Raw genomic sequence first — 18,941 nt, 5'->3', positions numbered from 1 at the left:
AGACCCCCACCACGACAGTGACCACAACGACACTGTCTCCTTGAACGAGAGCAGCGAGACTGTCGGCGGCAATGGGCAACTGTCATGGCTGGGAAAAGCTACACAGAGGGTCGCTTTTTGGCCGCCACCGACGACCAGCGTCAAGAGCTCCCCACTGGAGCAAGACTTGGTTCGGCGGCTGGATATCTTTTTGATGACATTTGGGTGCATATCTCAGGGTGAGTGCCATGCCATGAGAGCTATACCGCATCGTTCTGACCGGCTTTCGTCAAGTAATAAAGTGAGCAATGGGGTAACCGAAATATGACCAATGCAAGGATTCAAGTTGACAATCACACAGATATCTTGACCAAACAAACATCAGCTCGGCATATGTCTCCGGCATGAAGGAAGATCTCGAGCTGTATGGTGATGAACTCAACTAGTACGTCATGCTCCACCATCTCCGGTCCAGGAAGATGGAAAACTAATGTCCTGGCCGCCCACAGCTTCACCACCTTCTTCAGCATCTCATATTGCCTCATGCTTATCCCATCCCAAGTCATCATTACCTACGTACGTCCAAGTTACTGGTTGCCGGGACTGGAAATTGGCTGGGGCTTTGTCACCGCCTTCATCGCCTTCACTCAAAATGCCCGTCAAGTTTATGCACTGAGAGTCTTGCTTGGTCTCTTTGAGAGCAGTGCGTGGCCGGGGATGATGACCCTCTTCAGTGCGTGAGCACTCAGTCTTACCCCATGGGGCGCTTTACTAACACGTCTGCAGTGTACTGGTACACACCGATGGAGCTTGCAAAACGCATGGGGTTCTACCACTCATGCCAAGCCCTTGGATCGATGATGTCTGGAGCCCTCCAGGTAGCAATTCTCGAGACACTAGAGGGGACCTGGGGCCTTCGGGGATGGCGGTATGTCTGACTATTTTCTCACAGATGTCGCGTACTAACCAACAACAGCTGGCTCTTTATTATCAACGGCATCATGACTTTGGCCATTGGTCTCGCCGGCTTCTTCATGATCCCTGACTACCCAAAGCTGCCAAACCCCGGAGCATTCTGGCTCAGCGCTGACCATGCTGCCATGGCCACTGTGCGCCTCGATCGGCATGGCCGGTCTGACACCAAGCGCATCACCTGGGACAGTGCCAAACGGACCTTCTCTATGTGGATTGCCTACTTCATTCCTGCCCTTTACATCGCCACTGTTTTGGCTCCGTACGGATACAACTACTTCAACCTGTTTCTCAAGAGCTTGAAAAACCCTGACGGGACACCGACATGGACCACAGAGGAGGTAAATGCAATTCCCATCGCCGGAGGAGCTATCAATATCGTGTGCGGTGAGTCTCTCGATTCTTGTGTGCGGGGCTGTCATCGTCATGCTGACTTTAATCAGTCTGGATATGGGCAATCCTGTCCGATGTATTTCAAACAAGATGGACTCTTGTCGTCGCCCAAGCTATCATCGGACTAATCCCTTGCACGATTATGAGTGTGTGGACCTCACATCCGGATACAACACCATTATCATCAGCCTATGCTAGTTACCTGATGACCTATCTAAGTCTAGGAACTGCACCGTTGGTCATGTCCTGGCTGTCTGAGCTGTTGGTGTTGTCTAATTGGGAAGAGACTGGGTCACGTGCTGACTAGCAAACAGGCTTCCTCAGGACTCCGAAGCTCGCACACTGATTATTGGGTATTCGATTGCTGGTGTTTATGCTGTGCTGTCATGGTCCCAGGTTCTCATCTGGCCGGCTTCGCAGGCGCCGTATTGTATGGTTGATCCCCGACTTAGGTACCTCAAGCCCAGTGCTAACAGCAATGGCGTAGATGCATATGCCTGGCAGCTCTCGATCGTCTTTTGGTTGTTGGTCATTGTCATGTGTATTGCTTTGCGGATTGCGGAAAGGAAACTCAAGAGGTAAGCTCACCAGCTAGGCATCAGAAGAACTCGCCGATGAGCGTTTATTAATAGGCTCGCTGCAGACCAAGAGCCAATTCTGCTTTGCTCGGCGAGGACGATACCTCAGCCACTTATAGGGACATCCCAGAAAGCTAGTATGACGCCGCAAGCCCGGCGATAGCGCAGACTTTGAAAACCCGATGATCTTTCCCCTCTCAGACACAACTGCATACAAGATGCAGAAGCGAACCCACGATCCGAACCCGCCCAGAACGAGGCAGCATTCACACGAGATGACAAGACTGCCGAGATATCCATGCTCGACTTATTAATAGCAAATCGGTGTCATCTGCTGTAACTTGAGGTTGAGATAAGCTCTTTGCTTGTGCGATGACACGCCAACTACCGTGAACCAACAGACGCCACCAGCATCCGGGAGGCTTGCCGAGAGTGGGACTACCAGGTCCTGTGAATTCGCCTTCAGGGTTTGGAAATACCAGACAGGGACCCAGGTCCATGTGGCAATGCCACCAAGCTGTCTGAAAAGAGTGAACGATCATTGACAGGCACCAATCGCTGGTTATGGTCCTGTCAAAAAGATGAAGTCGAAAGTGGGGTCCGCGCAAATGTTCATTTGGGTTTATATTGCTCCTCATCCTGCTTCTCCAATAGGTGCGGCACGGCCAGCAAAGTCGGCGAGACGCGGCAGATTGACAACAAAGGCAGTTTACCCACACGGGATATATCCAGTCAAGATTGGCTCCAATATACGGCAGTTTGGTCCGGGGCGGTACTTCAGTCTATCTCTCACGGAGTTCGGCAACGGTATGTGAATGGATGGGAGTGTGTGAAATGAGATATAAGTCAACAGCCAGCCGCGGCCAACTTGGCATATAACACCCCTCTTCGGTTTACGTCTGCAAAGTTCTGCTTTTTCTTTCCAGCCAGAGACGAGTACCGCCATCTCGAACCAGGATGAAGTCCTCCCTTCTCGCTACGGCGGCTGCCCTCTGGGTGCGCCATGTCTCCGGCCAGGCCGCCATGATGCGCTTCCAGTGCAGTCAACTGGTCATTGAGCGTCTCGATCCTCTCGTCAATCCTGGCGCGTTGCAGTCTCCTCATCTGCACCAGATCGTGGGAGGTAACTCGTTCAACGCCAGCATGCCTCCAGGAGAGTACGATCCTTCCACGCAGTCAACATGCACGACCTGCTCCTTCTCGGAGGACTTTTCCAACTACTGGACGGCCAACGTATACTTCAAGGCCAAGAACGGTAGCTTCAAGCGTGTGCCACAGATGGTCAACCTGGGGCTCAGGGGCAAGGGTGGCGTGACAGTCTACTACATCCCACCGTACGATGGCAAGACGAAGGTCACAGCCTTCAAGCCAGTAGGTGTTTTATTTGGTTGCTGGATATGTGGATCGGTGCTAATGTTCATGCCAGGGCTTCCGCATGCTTGTCGGTGACCCCAGCCTCCGCAACCAGCGCGGCATGCAAAAGCAGATCTGCCACCGCTGCGAACACAACATTGAGCAGAACCCCTTCGGTGGCGCGCCCTGCACGGGCGAAGACACCGCCTCCTTCCCCAACAAGATTTGCCCTGGCGGTATCAGGACTACCATCACATTCCCCACGTGAGTGATGGTCTTGGTTACATCTCTTTATGGGAGCAGCTTTGCTAACAGGCGGAAATAGCTGCTGGGATGGCAAGAATGTTGACAGCCCGGACCACAAGTCCCACGTCTCTTATCCCCAGACGGGTTCTTTCGAGTCGACCGGACCATGCCCCGCTAGCCATCCTGTCCGCTTACCGCAGTTGATGTACGAGGTTATGTGGGATACCAGACCATTCAACGATAAGAGCATCTGGCCTGAGAAGGGGCAACCTCTTGTGTACTCGATGGGTGACGGGTAGGCATCCCCTTTCCTGTCTCCTGTGTCACACATCCAGCTAATAAAAACTCCAGTACCGGTTATGGCCAGCACGGTGACTACGTCTTTGGCTGGAAGGGCGATTCCTTGCAACGTGCGCTTGATGCCAGGTGCAGCGGCGATAGGTGCAGTCAGCTCAAGACTCAGAGTGCCGAGCAAGCCGTTGCTTGCTTGAAGCAGCAGACGATTGCGGAAGAGACCGAGGGCTGTAAGTTTAACCTTGCTAGGGGTTAATAGCATGGGTACTGACGTGTCTTTTCTTAGGGCTTTCGGAGCTTCCCGGTGGCATGCCCGTCACTTACAAGTAAGGTAAACCTTGGACGGGTGGTTTGTGGAGGGGAAGGAGTTGCGAGACTGGCTGTTCATTTGTGGATGCTGTCTGACGACGAAGGATGCAAAGATCTAAAGACTGAAGATCTACTCACAGAGCTTGTCAATATCACTATTTTTCCAATTTTGAGCCAGCTTGCGTCGTGTTGGGTTACTGTATTCCTCCGCGCTTATTTGGCATCTCCAGGCAGCGATGAAGGTGGCTTGTCAGTTTACCCATCCCCGCGACGTCTGCCTAACCTCAGTACGTACAACCTTACGTCACTTTTGATGACGCGGCATTTTCATCGGTTTGGTCTCAAAGAGCCTCAAAAGGAGGGGACAAATAATACGAGATTTCGCCGTAGAAGTCAAGCACCCATCAGCGCCACGTGAAGTCAACTCAGCTACCAATTTATAGCTCGAAACCCAACCCGCCAACACCTGCAACACCATGGAAGAATACCACCAGCCCCTTTCAACCTACCTTCCCAAACACCCCTCCATCACCGGCGGCCTCGTCGTCTCGGCAGTCATCATCCACACCTCTCCCACAAACGTCGCCCGTACACTCATCATCCAGCGCGCGCTGAAAGATGGCTTCCCCCTCAAATGGGAGACGCCCGGAGGCGGCATAGAAGACTTTGACGCGTCGATCCTGTCAGCTGCGGCGAGGGAAGTAAAAGAAGAGACCGGGCTTGATGTTGATCCCGAAAAGGACATCCTGGGGACTGTGGGGGGTGGTTTCACGGAGTGGGAGGAGCCAAAGACGGGGTTGTGGTGGAGGAAGGTGGTGTTTTTGGTGAGGATCGTCGGGGGGGAAGAGGGGCTGCCGGTGGTGAGGCTGGAGGAGAGGGAGCATAGGGATTGGAGGTGGGCAACTGAGGAGGAGGTGAGGGAGGGGGGGATTGAGTTTGCTTATGGGGAGTTGGCGAGGGGGATACTGGAGGCATTTGGGAGGGTGAGGGAGTTGGGTGGGAGTTGAGCCTGCGGGTTTTGGATTCGGGTGTTCGGGTTAACAGCTGGAGGCTTGTCTCGGTGGATGTTTGTAGAGGTGTTTGTGATGGGGCGCGTCGTCATTGAGGAGCGTCAGTTCGTCATATGCTGTTTTCCCCCATGCGGCGGGTGATTCAGGGGCGGGTGTTGCCATTCTCCTTTTCGACGGTGAGGACTCCACTTGCTGGGCCAAGAGGCCGTTAACAAGGAAACAGCGAAGATATCATAAACTCCGCTGCGTTTCCCATTCAAGCCACCCATATGAGGAGTTTTCCCGCAGCTGCTTCCAACCAATCCACAGCCTACGACAGGTGCCCACACCTGCAAATCTTCCGTAGTATAGTGGTCAGTATGTGAGCTTGTCATTACTAACAACGCTCGAGACCCGGGTTCAATTCCCGGCGGGAGAGTACACTTTTGCATCACTTTTGGTGCACAGTGACTTTTTGCTGGCAGCGGTGTGGTGCGTGCCGTCGGTGCCGTCGGTGTGCGCTAAACGTTGGGTAATGTTTCACCGAAAAGCAGAAGAAAACGTCGTTGATCACTGACGGCCCGGTCCGAGACTTTACCACAACATCTCTTTTTTCGTCCGACTTGCTCTCAGCTCAGCTGACTTTGATCACTGTTGCTGTTGCGGGAGTGCGTGCGTCATCGGATGTCCCGCGTCACCCCGACCACAATTTCCGTCACGCAAAGGGTTTCGGAGAAGAGCGGTATGGCCTCGCGGGGCTGGCAAGGAGAAGAAAAGAGTTTGCGTGTCTGTTGAGACAGAGAGAGGCAAGGGACTACGGGACTGTGCGGTAGCGATCAAGATAAAGTTTTTTTTCCTTGTGTTGCTGGGCATGGGCGGGAGGCAGAGAGACGGGAGGAATGGAGGGGGTGGGAAGTGGTTAGTTTAACCCTTACCCAGGGCGCTAGCAGGCATGAAGGGAACCCTGAGGAAAAATCATCAACTGCGGCCAGTTCAACATTGCCATTCAGAGAAGGGCTGGCTCAGGCTGAGTTTGGTGTAAGATGAGTTGTCACTGGAATAGAAGGGCAATTATTGTCTTCTCAAAAGTTCTCAGGTGTGCAAAAGCGACATGTGGCGGCCAGGTTTCGCAGCCATTTCCTCTTTTGGGGAGTGGAGGGCTGGCTGCCTCTCAGCTGGGGCCTGAGAGAGTGTTACAGCAGGGTAGAGCTGAGCCATGTTAATGGCTCGGCGAGCGTGATCGGTGCCCAAAACCAACCGCCGAACGACGTGTCCCAGCGCTTTGGTAGCTGTGCGCCAAGTCTAATTATTGGCGGGTAGTGTGTGGCTTTGGACATGTCGAACAATGGCGGAATTTAATACTCCGGCAAGAAGGAAGGGATGCACGATGCTGATCGAGGGGTATATACCTGAGAGATTGCCCTCCTCTTCCAGGGCAGTGTCTGTTCGGAAAGGACAGGCCAGATAAGGTACCAGAACAAAACCATGCCAGAACCATCAGCACTCACCGTCAGGCAACAACAGCAGCCATGGGACGAGTCCCCTTGGTCTTCACCAAGGACCCAGTCCCCCACGGGGCTCCACTACTACACCTCCAAGCCCATCCCAGAACCATTTGTGAGAATGGGATGGCAACCAAAGACCAGAGTTCCTCGTCAATATAACTGTCGTGAGATCATCAAACCAAGTCGGAGCAACAAACTTGCGACCCCATCAATATGGGTGCACACCCCCCGTTGCCGTTGCACCCAAGACGAGGTCGAGCGCGAGCGTCAGGATGAGGCCCTCGCCAACACCATCACCACACTCTCGACCACGTATCGGGCTCGTCTCAAGCTTGAAGCAGAGGTATCCATCTCCACGGTCTCAACCAAGGCCAAGAAGCCATCCCACAAGCGTTCCCGGTCATCCATTCTTCTCACCCGCCTCCTCTCCTCTCTAACTCCATCCAACCTCGGTGGGAAACAGGCCCACCATCCCAACATCATCTCCGTCCAACACCTCGCCGACCTCTGCAACGGCTGCTCCGAGCTCGACGCTCCCAGGGTGTTCACCTACCTCCACGGCCACAAAATCCCCATCAACAGCCCCAACCACCTCGGCTTCACCCCCCTGATCTGCGCCCTCCGCTCCCCATTAGCAAAGACCCGGCCAAAAGCCCACCTAGCCTTTGTCAAGTTCCTCCTCGAAAGCGGCGCCAACCCTAACCTCCCCTCCACCGGGCCGTCAGATCCCTCCACCCCGCTAAGCGTAGCTTGCTCTCTCAACTCCCTATCACCTGAGCAAACCGAGGCCATCCTCAAGCTCCTCCTCGACAAGGGAGCAGCCGCTGACCTACCCATCCCATCACCCCTAGGGGGGACATCCACCGGGAAAACAACCAGACAGACAGCTCTTCACATCGCCACATTGTGCTCCAACCCAACTGCCCTGTCATTTCTGCTGGGCTACGGCAACGCAAATCCCAACCCTTTGTCGACGGGCAAGAACGGTCCGTCAGTCAGCCCGCTACACTGGGCTGCCCACACTGACACCGCCTGCGCGACTGTGTTGCTCGAGTATGGCGCTGATCCGCTGGCGAGGGATCGGCAAGGCAAGACGCCGCTTCATTGGGCGGCCGAGTACGGGTATGATGTTGGCTTGATGGAGTTGCTGATGGGGTATATGAAGGAGGGGGAGAAGGCGGAGGTGGTGGGGGATGTGCTGGGGAGGGTGGTGAAACACTTGGAGAACGGGCATGGGAGGAGGGGGCATGTAGCTGTAGTTGGGGCGTGCTTAGGCAGGCGGGTTTGAGGGAGGGGGGGAGGGGGGTAGGCAGGGGGGTGAGAGAACGGCTGGAGAGGTTGGATGGGGAGTGGGGGTGGGGACCGGTGTTTGGGGCTATGGTGGAGGTGTGTTTGGCTGGTGATGGGGAAAGGTCGGAGAGGAATTCGTTGTCTTCGGGGCTGAGCGGGGAGACGGCGGTGGTTGAGGAGGGGGGGAAGAAGGGGGTTGAGGTGGTTGTGGTCACACCGAACTGAGAAGGGGTTGGCTTTGCATGCTGATCTTACGGTTGTGGTAGACAAACTTGGCTAATACTTTTCATTGGGGCTGTCATATCAGGCTTGATCTCCACAGGCATATTCGGGCGTTTTGGGGGACATTTGAACAGCAGGGTGGAACATCATGATACCTACTTTATTCTTCTTGTCAGAATTCAGATTCGTTTGTTGCTGTATCCGGTTCACATTCAACTGGTGAAATCTCGCGTGCTTGGAAGCATGCTGCTGACTTGCAGCATGCGGGCAGTTGTGGGCTGGTGAGTAGGTTTCCAGCAAACAACAACACTGTACCTAGGTATTTTACCCTGAGGTAGTAAGCCAATATATGGTATGCGAGAGTGTTTGAAGGAGATGGGTGGTCAAGTGCTTAGGTGGGACAGTATAAAGATCTTGCGAAAGTCGAAAGAGTTTCCAGAAAGAAACCTAGCTTGTGTGAACTTTGGTGGTATAGGTAAAAGCCAGACAGTCCGATCCGTCCCAGAGGTCATGGAACATGAGCCCTGCATCAAGAGCGGCTCGGCGCCGGAGCTCAACTTCCGATCATCCCCGCCACGTTCTCGCGGCCGGCAGCACCAATGCTACGATGCAGGGGACAATGCGGCCGTCGATTTGTTGCAGTGTCATCCCAATCGTCATGAGGTAAGCAATCTGGTATGCTGACCGCTACTTGTGACAGAGACCGGAGAGAGAGAAGCCAGAGTAAACGTTCGATTGTTTGGTACATCAAATCGGAGCTCATGGCGTTCAGCCCGGTTTCATGGTGTTGTTGGGCCAAGTGCTCTCATTCTGACGTATTGTAGCGTTTTTCCAAGATGAAAAGCTGTTGGTTTTGTGATACATCGTTATAGGAAACTCGTGATTTGTCTATCAAGTATGAGTACCTACCGGGTAGAATGCTGATAGCTAGGTCTGCGAAGGTGTGATGTTGATCGGATTTGGCTCACAAGTGAGAGGAATAACATGGTGGTCTCACAGCATACAGGTAGTTCACCGAAGGGTTAGGTAATAATAGCAGCAGCACCGCAGCGAGTCCCCCTGCACTTGGAATACTTGGACGAAGCCCGTGATATTGATGACATGCCAGTGCCGCAGAGATGCGGTGGCATGCATTTCTGCGGGGCCCTGTTCCGGACCAACCGGCAGCTCCGAGCTACAGAAACAGGAACGATGGTTGGCAGCACTCGTGCTCAAGACAAAACCGCACTTTGCAGTCTATTGAGGTACCGCCGAGGAGATGCTCGCCTACAAGGAAGGTGAAGACGGCGGTCGAGTATGACACCTCACAAAGCCCCACGTTGCCCTGCAGTAAAGAGCATCCGAGCCGAACATAAACCAAAGTGAGCGAGAAAATTCGATGGTCATTGAAATAGGTGAAAACGTGACGAGCCCAACGAGTGTGTAAAACCCCCAACTGAAAACGCATAAAGAACCGCCAACTCCTCTTCGCCATGTTGAAAAAAGGGTATCGATATTGTCGTAGGTTTCGAGAGCTAATCAATGGTCGTGGTCACCATCGCAGGAATCTTCATCAGGGGCAGGGGTGCGGCAGTAGCCGCACTGCCGCCCCGGGATGACCCAGACCTCGCTGCCGTTGGCGGCGCATGTTGGACAAAGAACTCCTGGAATCTGATGTCGCGTTAGTTTTAGATGTTGTTCCTTCGTTGCCAGACTTACCGGTAAAGTTCTGATGCCTTCCCCTTGGGAGCTGAGGGGGCCAGGACCAAACACAAAGTCTTGGTCAGAGAGAAGAGGCGAGAACTGGAGGGGCAACATGATGAGCCAAGGAGTTGTTGGTAGCTGGTGAATGGTTGGCTTGAGATTTGGGATCTGACGTGAGAAAGCAGGTGGTAGGTGATCGTGTGGTGGGAACAAGTGTTTGGTGTTTGTTACACAAGAACAGCAAAATGTGCACTTGTCGAGATGGGCTCTGTGTGCATTTTTATAGACATCTGAAAGATCAGGCAGGTCACTGCTTCTGATTTTCTCCTCTGCCTTTGGCCCGAGAGAAGAAAGGGTATTCCAAAACTGCCAGAAGTTGAGACAACCGAGTCATGGAGCCCAGGGTCAGTCGAGAGCCATCGTGAGATCTCTGTTGGTTGGGCTCAAGGAGCTCCGGGTCTGTCATTGGAGGGTTGGGCTTTGTGGGTGTGTGGACAAGACCGAGGACTAGCAGCCAAGCTCCAGTCAGGGCCATGGCATGGTTAGACAAAGCCATCTTGCGTGCCTGGATGAGGTCTGTGCCATCGGCAGTGTGTGAGATAAGACATATCCTCACACCAAAACTTAAAGATGGTTGACGATGTTTCTTGACCTGTTGCGGTAATAAATGACCAGGTGCGTCGAGAGAGTCACATCAGTCCCGCACCGGTGTGAAAAGCTTGCATCTCGATGAGAAAGAAAGGAAAAGCGTGAGGTGGCCGGTGGGGGTGGAAGATGGTAGACTCCAATGAGTTGCGTCCGGGTTGCCCATCTGGTGAGATGCCACGCAGCACGTAGGTAGTGTGCTGCAGCATCACAGCTCTTCTCTGGTCGATTGGGCCGCCGGTACTTGGGTCTGTCCAGGTCAGGGCTGGCAATTTTTTGGCATTTTTGGCACCTCCACCACTTCCCGTCACAACTCCCGCCCTTTCACACACCGTCCAGACCCCTCTGGGCCCCTCTTCTCTTCCCCTCCCGTTCGTCATCATCCCACCATACAGCATCGCAGACTTGACTGCCAAGACCGTCAACAAGCGATCCAACCCTGCGCCTGCTATCACCATGCGGGCCCTGATCCTTAGGCCTTTCTAGGGTTTCGGGAGTGAGCCGGGCCGCCGCGCGATGGCTTGCATTGGGCTCATTAACTAGCTAGCTGCCAGTGGTCAGACAGATTGCCTACCATCCAGAAATTGACTCAGACATGGTGTGACCTGTGCCGCTAGTGACAGGCTGCCTTCCGACATTGCCGAGACGTCTTGAACCCAGACCGGGCTTCTGATCGACTTGACAAGCAAGACAGACCGGTTTTATGAGAAATCGTGATATGTTGGGCTTCCACAGAAAAGCTGGCCAAGGGTACCTACATTACTTATCCGGTCTGTGGGCAGGCCTTTTCGACGCTTCTCGCGGCTGTAGACGCCCTCCACAGCTTGAAATTTGGCTACTAACGTTTTCCAGATCAAGACCATTGAGAAAACTGTCTCATCCCACGTGTGCCAATACCCAATGGAGCATCATATCCGGTCTGGCATCCGGGCTTCGCTGCGTGTAGACACGGCATCTTAGCCGCCAAGAAAAGCATCAGGCGACGTCTTGATGCCCAAACATTATTGCCGTGGCAGGCAACTTCGAGGTTCCGCGGTTACCCTTGTGCCTGTACCAAACTTCACCATCATAACTGACCACAATCTTTACACCGACTTGATATATCGATAGATCAACGCACGTCGTTGACTTGGCAATCCTTCGGAGCCACCTCGTACTACCCTACGAATCGCTTCACTTTTGCTGCACGCGTCTATTCTAGTACCCCTGAGGAGGCTCCAAGCGCAAACGGACACCTCGGGTCCAACCGACGGGGAATTCTCCTCGAATGTCGACCACTGTGATGTCATGTTCAGCAATGAGGTAACATCGGCCATGGAACAATGATATAGAGTGTGGCGGGAGGCTCCCAAGAGTTGTGGTCGGCTAGATCGGTTCATGTAACTATCTCTACGCCCTTTTTACCCTTACATCATGTAGGCAAGCGCCCTAGACGATGGACGATGGTACAGACATCCGAGACTGTGAATGATGGAAAAGCTGAGCTTCCGCCTCACGGGGTCAAGTCGTTGTGAGTCAGGCTTATCACCATGTTCGGCAGGATTTCCATTCCCCATACATATAAGACAAAGTGCCTCTTCACCCATACATCATGAAATACTTGGATCTGCACCCACTACCGTTCAGTGACACCTGTCAGAAGTGTGGCGCCCTTGGCGCTTCTCTTGGGACCTGTCTCGGCTAAGGGCCCGGAGCACATTGTTCAAAAAGCTCTATGTCTCATCCACGGCTTTGTCTAGTCCCTGGGCGGAGAGCCTCGGGATACTTGTTCTGGGAATGGCTTCTTGGCAAAGCCCGAGGCGTTGCTTCCCCAGTTTCTGTGCATTTCCGGACCTCTTCCATTGAAACTCGATCCTTCGGATGCTAGAAATAGAGACCTAGGAACTCTGATGCAACCTTACTCCTCATTCTTGGCTTGACAAAGAACTCAAAACTGCTTGGCGTCTGTGGACAGGAGTTTGAGAACCAAAGTTTAGTGGCCCCGATTATAGCGGCAGCGGCAGGCTGCTTGAGTGCATAAGGCATGGCTGGTTCGTGACCCAAGAGTTATCAGGAACTCCTATCTGATTCTTAGAAACAGTTCAAGATATCGATAACAGTTAGGTACGATGGCACAAAGGAAAGAACTTGAATGTAAAATATACAAACATGAAACCACAAACAAGAAACCGACCTAGGTATTTACCGTGACATAAGAGATAAATAAGCAAGCACGTTTCTTGTTAGCGGTACTTTTAAGGATATCATATTACCCCAGCAAGTAATGAGTTAGGTGAAAAGGTGAAAGGAAATTCTTCAGGGGCTCTAGGGTAGCACTTCTTCTAGATGTCGTGATGGGTCAGCTACCTCAGGGAAGTCAGGTCCCGCACTTTCCTTCAGCAAATAGAAACATCTCTTGTTCAACAAATCCTCAAAAACAATTCTTCTACTTTCATCTATTCACTGAGGTAACTTTATACTTCAAAATTGTCTTTGTAGAACGTCTCTCTCTCAAACTCGATGAGCGTGACTCGAGACCGTCTACGCCACACTCACGCCTGTCCGGGCCGCAACCACCCACCACACATATCCCAATCCTTCATCGTACGATTCTTGCTTCCTCTTCCATCTTCGGTTCCAGTTTCCCAGCGTCAGGATTCTTCCTCTTCCACGCCGCACCGCCAGCACCGGCGGCCCGCCAGCCACCACACCGAGTTCGACGGCCGGCCCGACCACCGGCCAACCCTCATCGGCTCGGCTTTCCTTTGATACAAACTTCACTTTCCCACATCCCGATCCCAACATTCCCGGAGCCGACCCAAAGAAAATCCAGTCTCATGCTCCTCGACAATCGTCACAAATCCCAGCCCGATCTCACGGCCGCCCTTCATCCTTGCCAACCAGCCGAGCGGGGTCAACCCATCGCAACGGAAGAGACATCCGCCTCCGCGATATGTACTTACCGAAGGAGTTGAATCAACCAGCGATAACCCATGCAGACATCCACAAACCTTCCCGAAAAATTCGAGTTCGGATTTTTTACGGGTTGGGATTTTTACGGTTCGGATTTTTTTTACGTGTTCGGATCACAGTTCCACTGCGTCGACTCCCATCGTTTGCTCTCTTGGTTATGTGCATATTATCCACAGTTTGACATGGTATACGTGGTCATGGTCGTTTCATCAGACGGAAAAGAAAAAAAGTAAAGGCGTTGAAAAGGATAACAGCGATGATCGTGGCTTTTTCAGGCGTGGCGGTTGCGGTGATGACGGTGGAAAGCGGAGCGCCTAGTGGGGTCCGGCAGTGCGGCTCCCCGCAAGTTCCGCCCTCCGTGCTCCGCTTTTGGTCGGCGGGGTTGCGGGGGAAGGGGGAAGGGGGGCGGCGGACATGGGATTTTGGGAAGAGGAAAAAGTCAGGGGAATGGATGATTGACACGTAGAGATGGGGGGATTTCGTAGAGAATGCGACAGGCAGGACCGGTCCACCAGAGAAAGAAGGGGGCTGGTGGACGGCGCGCAGTGAGGAAAGAGTACATATTGTGCTGGCAAGCGAGCCAACTTTTGGGCAGCAACGCTGCTTGCTTGCGTGATATATCTTCATGCGCCCAAATTAATATCGTGTTTTCAGTATATTGCATATACCGTTGACGGGAGTCTTGTTATACTTACCTATCAACTTATTTCTCGTCCTCGGCGTCACCTTCCCAGCAGGTCCAGACTTCTTTGCTGCCATCCGGGGCGCTGGTCGAGGGTGGCTTGAAGCAATATCGGACACAAGATCTTGGCTCGGGGCAACGGCGCCCCACCATTCGGCAGTGCTCGGTGCCCAGCCCGCCGAGCCGGGTGTGCCTGCCAACCCTTGTCACATGGTTCTCGTGGTGGCGTCCAACTGCCACCCTGACAGCTTGTCATGACATGGCTCTCCCAGTAGATGGGCACGGCAGAACGAAAATGTCTTGTGCACATGCTGCTGCTGCCAAACGTTACAATCATGCATTGCGGGCCATGCGCGCCATCATGTAATCGAATGGGGAAGTTCGACATGTGACTGCTTCTCTCTTGACGACCGTTTAACAACCGCTGTCGGTCTAGAAGCTGTCTGCCGGGTAAGTAGTTCGTGTGTCATGTGTCGGAGATTTTGACACATTATCCGCACGGAGTGAACTCTCCTGGAAGATTGACACAGGATAGGTTACACAGCATCACATTTCACCAAAACACATTTGGGACGGCATGATAAAAAAAAAAACTCCCAAAAATAACACCGTCTCATCTATTTTCGACCCTTTCCACTCTACCCCTGTGCTCCCATCTTTGATGCAAAACAATAGCCGCTCCAAACCGCCCAAAAACCTGTACCCAAAACAAAATCGTGACCCGTCATGAACGTTAAGCAGCACCCGCACCGACAGCCGAGACCGCGGCGGCGGCGGCCCCCAAAGCAGAGATCATGAGGATGTTCGGCTGGCCGGGCGTGTTCTGAGGGAAGCGCGAGTTGAACCCGATGACGTCCCGAGCCTTGATGAAGGAGGAAGGCGAGATGCTCAGCTTGGAGGTGGACACCCTCCAGTTGACGCCCTCGCTGCACGGAGGGGTGGTGAGGGATCCGCTGTAAGCCTGGAACTGGCCGGCCTTGAGGAGGTCAACCACCTCGGACATGACGAGAGGGGGAGTCTTGACCTTGGTGCCGGGGGTGGAGATCTGGTCGACGACGCTGAAGATGGTCTCGAGGAGGACGGTAGGGGCATCGGTGCCGGCGACGGGGGCAGTCTCGTTGGCTTCGGCTTGTCTCTGGAAGAGGCGGCTGCGGGTGTTGAGGCCCCGCTTGACCGAGGCCGAGGCGACCGCCCCGGTAGCGATGTTGATGTAGGCGCCAACGACGGCGATCTCTCCCTCGGCGGATTGCCAGACCATGTGCATTTCCACTATCGCGTCATGTCAGCAACGGTTACATGGGTGTTGCGCGGTACAAAGAAGGGAAAAAAAAAAACCTACTGGCTTGACTTGTGCCGTTGTCCAGATGCTCGCTGGGAAGATGGAAGTGGAATTGCTGCAGCTCAAAGGTCTTGTTGTCGAAAGAGAGTGTGCCACCCTGGGTGATGACCTCGACTGTAGACCCGAGGTTCTCAAAGTCGGCACCCTCTGGCATGTCGTTGACTTCTATTGAGAGGGCTGAGGCATCGATCAACTCAAAGACGCTGTCCACCATGTCGATAGGCGATTGTGTGGTGCCCGTGGCACAGACATTGTTCGCGGGGCTGTCAAGGGCAGCCCAGTTGTGAGGGCCCTGATATGTGTGTCAGCTCGGATTGCTCGCCTCCAAAATGTGAGTGTCTTACGGTGATGCCAGTATACCCAAAGGTAGCCACTGGAACAGCTTCACCCTCCTCCGCTCTGGGCATCAGGTGTGTTCCATAGGCGCAAGAGGCGAAGACCCGCCCCGCCGAGGCCGTAAGGAAGAGGATTTGAGAAAGCTTGCCCATGTTGGATTATATGTGAGGGCAGAGAGATACACAGGAAAAAGTGAAGAGAGAAGAGACAGGTCGAGGAGGACAGAAAGGGAATATAAGACTAGAGAAGGTACACACAAAGTGGATAACAATGTATAAAGGTATTACACAACAGAAGTGAAGAGAAGAAAACAGGGTCGCAGACCTCGATAGCGGAACCAGAAAAAAACCCAAAAAAAACAGGAAATGTACAAGACAAGAGAAGGGAATAGTAGATCGTACGATGACAAGCCACGCTTCCAGGCGGGAGGCGGGTGGATCTTTGTAGTTTTCGCTCTTGGGACCAGGTTACGGGGTCTCGGCGGGTAGTAGACCCTTTAACCGCATATAACGCCAACTCTGGGCAGACAACCTGCTGTGTCATTCTGTTTCCTCACTGCCTCTGTCGAGGTAGCTGCCAAGTGGTTGGCGTTATATGCGGTTAAAGGGGCCGATCATTCTGCAGTCGCAACCTCCAGTGTTTGAGCCTTGGCCCCGATGTGAAAAATGATAAGACCCTTGTCTTAAAGGTGGTGGCAGTCGGTCCGGGTGCTCCTCCGTCGGTGGAGCAGGGCCAGGGCGGCAGATGGAGCAGAGCTGGATCACAGGGTAGCGTCTGTTGCTGCTGCCTCGTTTATCGCCGGTTGTCGATGGACAAAGAAGTATCATGATTGTTTTACCAACCGACAGGGAGAAGGGGCCTCACGGAACCCATGTGGGGGGCGTTCGGATGACAACCTTTTGCGCCAAGAAAAGGGGTCGAGGTGCAGTGACGAAGAACCCTGCCAGCGTGTTTGGGGTTCTGGCCCCTTGGCGCTCAGGCCAAGTCTGGGGAACCTCACTGGCCAAGGGATGAGGCGTCTTGCCGCGCCGACGAGCCTCATCAACTACGATCAACAACAGGCCTGAATAACTGGCCAGCCACCACTCATTTCGGGGCCAAAAACTTGAGAAACTTGGCCGTGGCTAGACCTGTTCATCTCAAATCGTTGCCTGTTCATCCGACATCTGCTCGGGGCTGTCAGACCTTACGGCGGGAGGTCGTGGGATGACGCGCCAAGACAGTCCTCTGGTGACGGGCAAATTGGAGAGTCCAAGACTGCCGCGACTGCCAAACAGCATCAAGCTCAAAACGTATCTGGATTTTCCTCGGCAGAATTGCTTGTTCGTGGGGGGCATTTTGTAATGTGAAACAGAAAATCCCCGTGAGGTTGCAGAATTGACCAGGGGTTGGTTGCCGGCAGCAAATGTCCGTGGGCCAACCATCATGGGTTCCCAGTCTGTCACCGACACCAACCATCAACAAATCAAATCTGCTGGCAATCGGTCGCCTCTTGGGAAAAGGAGCAAGAGATGAATAGGAGCAGTGTGGAATATTGGCCGGTGACTTTGGTGAAGATCTGGGTGTTTGAGGAGGTGCCAGCCGACTGTTTAGCGTCCAGCACTTCTGATAACACCAGCCAAAAAGAGGCAGCGCCAACAGGAGAGTTGCTTTCGGCTTGTTCCTGGAATCCACCAGAGGTTGACGTTGGCGGCCCGAGCCCGCCAATTGCGGCGCATATAGCGAGGGGGAGCTGGAGCCGACGAGGCAAGTCGAAGCGGAGTGTGGCCGTTTTATTACCGACAAACCCCAAACCGTTTTCCAGGCCCGTCTTGTACGCGTCCACGGGAGCGGTGATGAGGCTCCGTGCTTTGTTTCACTGCGACGAGACGGTCAGAAAAGGGACATGGCAAGTGGATCTAAGGTGCCGCCGGCAAAGGAGCGTGACATTTGCTGCAACTTCGACACTTGGTCTAGGATCGCTGCAGTGTACATATCAATGTCGTTGAAACGGGGTAGTTGGTGGTCTTGACGGTCAAGAGACTCGAGACCTCGTTGCGCCGCGGGCTTGGACGAGGAATGTCTCGCGTGAGCAGTTGCCTCTCGTGGCCCGTTTCTGTAAGTTACACGACGCTTTGCAGCGCGGGTGGTTGTTGATGAAGATCAGATGTCTGTGCTAAAAATATGGTGGTTTCTGATCTACACGGTCTGTTGCCAGTCTGGGGTAAACCAATCTAGAAGAACCAGGTGGTCTTTTAAGGTTTGTAAATCTTACGTGGGAGAATGACCATGACGGTACTTATCGGTTGGCGAGGACTGATGCCGCGTTGTTTGTGTGATGATCCTTGGCATCACTGCGTGGTGGTGGAGCGGGACGAGCTAGCAGTGTTCGAGGGGGGCTCGGTGGGGAAGATGCAGCTGTGGGGGATGGCGCAGCTGTCAGAGATCAATTCATTTATCGAGTGCATACTGCCGATCCATCCGTCTTGGGGACATTGGAAATACCTACCTAGATCAGAGAGTGTCGGGCTGAATGGCTGTCAGGCTGATGAAAAGGCAGAATAGGTGGGGTGTTCTTTCCTCAGTTGACAAGAGCCAGGCAGCAATTCCGGCAAGCTGTTTTCTCAATCCCGAGAGGTGAAGGGCCAACTTTGCCAACTTTATGTTTCTGTGAAGTCTTGATGATTGCTGGTAAGTCTCAAGCTGCAGACCACCGACTTTCCACTCTAATGGACTGACGCTGAGATTATGGTCCAGCATTGGACTTTCAAGCATTCCCATCCGCCAGACCCTCGACCTATCTCGCTCTCTTACAAGACGGTGAACATGGCTGGCAACAAAGTCTTTCGATGCCGTCTCGAAAGCCCTTATTGCCGAGCGGCAGATTCGAGCCTCTGCGCCCCGTCGTCGTTGCCGTAATCGACCAGACCCGCCCGCCGAGTACCGAAAACATGCCGCCCGCATAGTCGGGACCGACCACGGCCCGCCTGTTGCCATCTTTGTTCAACAAAACGACTCCGGCAGTTGGGGAAGGCGACGGAGTTAACAGCCTTGGCAGCATGCCCGGACGACGCCATCATTTCCAAGCATTGCGCAACACCTCCAAAGTCAACGTTCAGCCAATTGGCACCTCGGCAAACCCTAACAATGCTGCCGATATAAGGTAGACGGACGGGGGGGGAAGCACGCCTTGAT

General features: G+C 53.6%; 6 protein-coding genes across 6 annotated transcripts, besides 1 other annotated feature; 4 read left to right on the top strand and 2 right to left on the bottom strand.

Annotated features, from left to right (window-relative positions):
• Positions 1 to 84: 84 nt before the first annotated feature.
• Positions 85 to 2,060, top strand: PODANS_4_5420 (uncharacterized protein; the record flags this gene model as incomplete). Its single annotated transcript, XM_001906278.1, has 9 exons — positions 85 to 218; positions 341 to 424; positions 489 to 712; positions 766 to 907; positions 956 to 1,338; positions 1,395 to 1,605; positions 1,659 to 1,774; positions 1,832 to 1,922; positions 1,988 to 2,060. 9 exons carry the CDS (start codon positions 85 to 87, stop codon positions 2,058 to 2,060), a joined length of 1,458 nt encoding a protein of 485 aa, XP_001906313.1.
• An 819-nt stretch (positions 2,061 to 2,879) lies between these two features.
• Positions 2,880 to 4,071, top strand: PODANS_4_5430 (uncharacterized protein; the record flags this gene model as incomplete). Its single annotated transcript, XM_001906277.1, has 4 exons — positions 2,880 to 3,293; positions 3,349 to 3,539; positions 3,601 to 3,816; positions 3,873 to 4,071. The coding sequence occupies 4 exons, from the start codon at positions 2,880 to 2,882 to the stop codon at positions 4,069 to 4,071; spliced, it is 1,020 nt and encodes a 339-aa protein (XP_001906312.1).
• Positions 4,072 to 4,600: 529 nt separating this feature from the next.
• On the top strand, positions 4,601 to 5,131 carry PODANS_4_5440 (uncharacterized protein; the record flags this gene model as incomplete). Its single annotated transcript, XM_001906276.1, has 1 exon — positions 4,601 to 5,131. One exon carries the CDS (start codon positions 4,601 to 4,603, stop codon positions 5,129 to 5,131), a length of 531 nt encoding a protein of 176 aa, XP_001906311.1.
• Positions 5,132 to 5,470: 339 nt separating this feature from the next.
• Positions 5,471 to 5,552, top strand: a tRNA (tRNA-Asp).
• A 1,046-nt stretch (positions 5,553 to 6,598) lies between these two features.
• PODANS_4_5450 (uncharacterized protein) lies at positions 6,599 to 7,906 on the top strand (the record flags this gene model as incomplete). Its single annotated transcript, XM_001906275.1, has 1 exon — positions 6,599 to 7,906. One exon carries the CDS (start codon positions 6,599 to 6,601, stop codon positions 7,904 to 7,906), a length of 1,308 nt encoding a protein of 435 aa, XP_001906310.1.
• A 1,742-nt stretch (positions 7,907 to 9,648) lies between these two features.
• Positions 9,649 to 9,927, bottom strand: PODANS_4_5460 (uncharacterized protein; the record flags this gene model as incomplete). The annotated part of the gene is made up of 2 exons (XM_001906274.1): positions 9,649 to 9,780; positions 9,829 to 9,927. 2 exons carry the CDS (start codon positions 9,925 to 9,927, stop codon positions 9,649 to 9,651), a joined length of 231 nt encoding a protein of 76 aa, XP_001906309.1.
• A 4,898-nt stretch (positions 9,928 to 14,825) lies between these two features.
• On the bottom strand, positions 14,826 to 15,919 carry PODANS_4_5470 (uncharacterized protein; the record flags this gene model as incomplete). The annotated part of the gene is made up of 3 exons (XM_001906273.1): positions 14,826 to 15,361; positions 15,432 to 15,723; positions 15,776 to 15,919. 3 exons carry the CDS (start codon positions 15,917 to 15,919, stop codon positions 14,826 to 14,828), a joined length of 972 nt encoding a protein of 323 aa, XP_001906308.1.
• Positions 15,920 to 18,941: the final 3,022 nt, after the last annotated feature.

The sequence above is a fragment of the Podospora anserina genome, chromosome 4 (genome assembly GCF_000226545.1).
Source record: "Podospora anserina S mat+ genomic DNA chromosome 4, supercontig 4".
NCBI lineage: Eukaryota > Fungi > Ascomycota > Sordariomycetes > Sordariales > Podosporaceae > Podospora > Podospora anserina.
The sequence above is the reverse complement of the archived record's forward strand: the minus strand, read 5'-3'. Positions and strand labels throughout refer to the sequence as shown.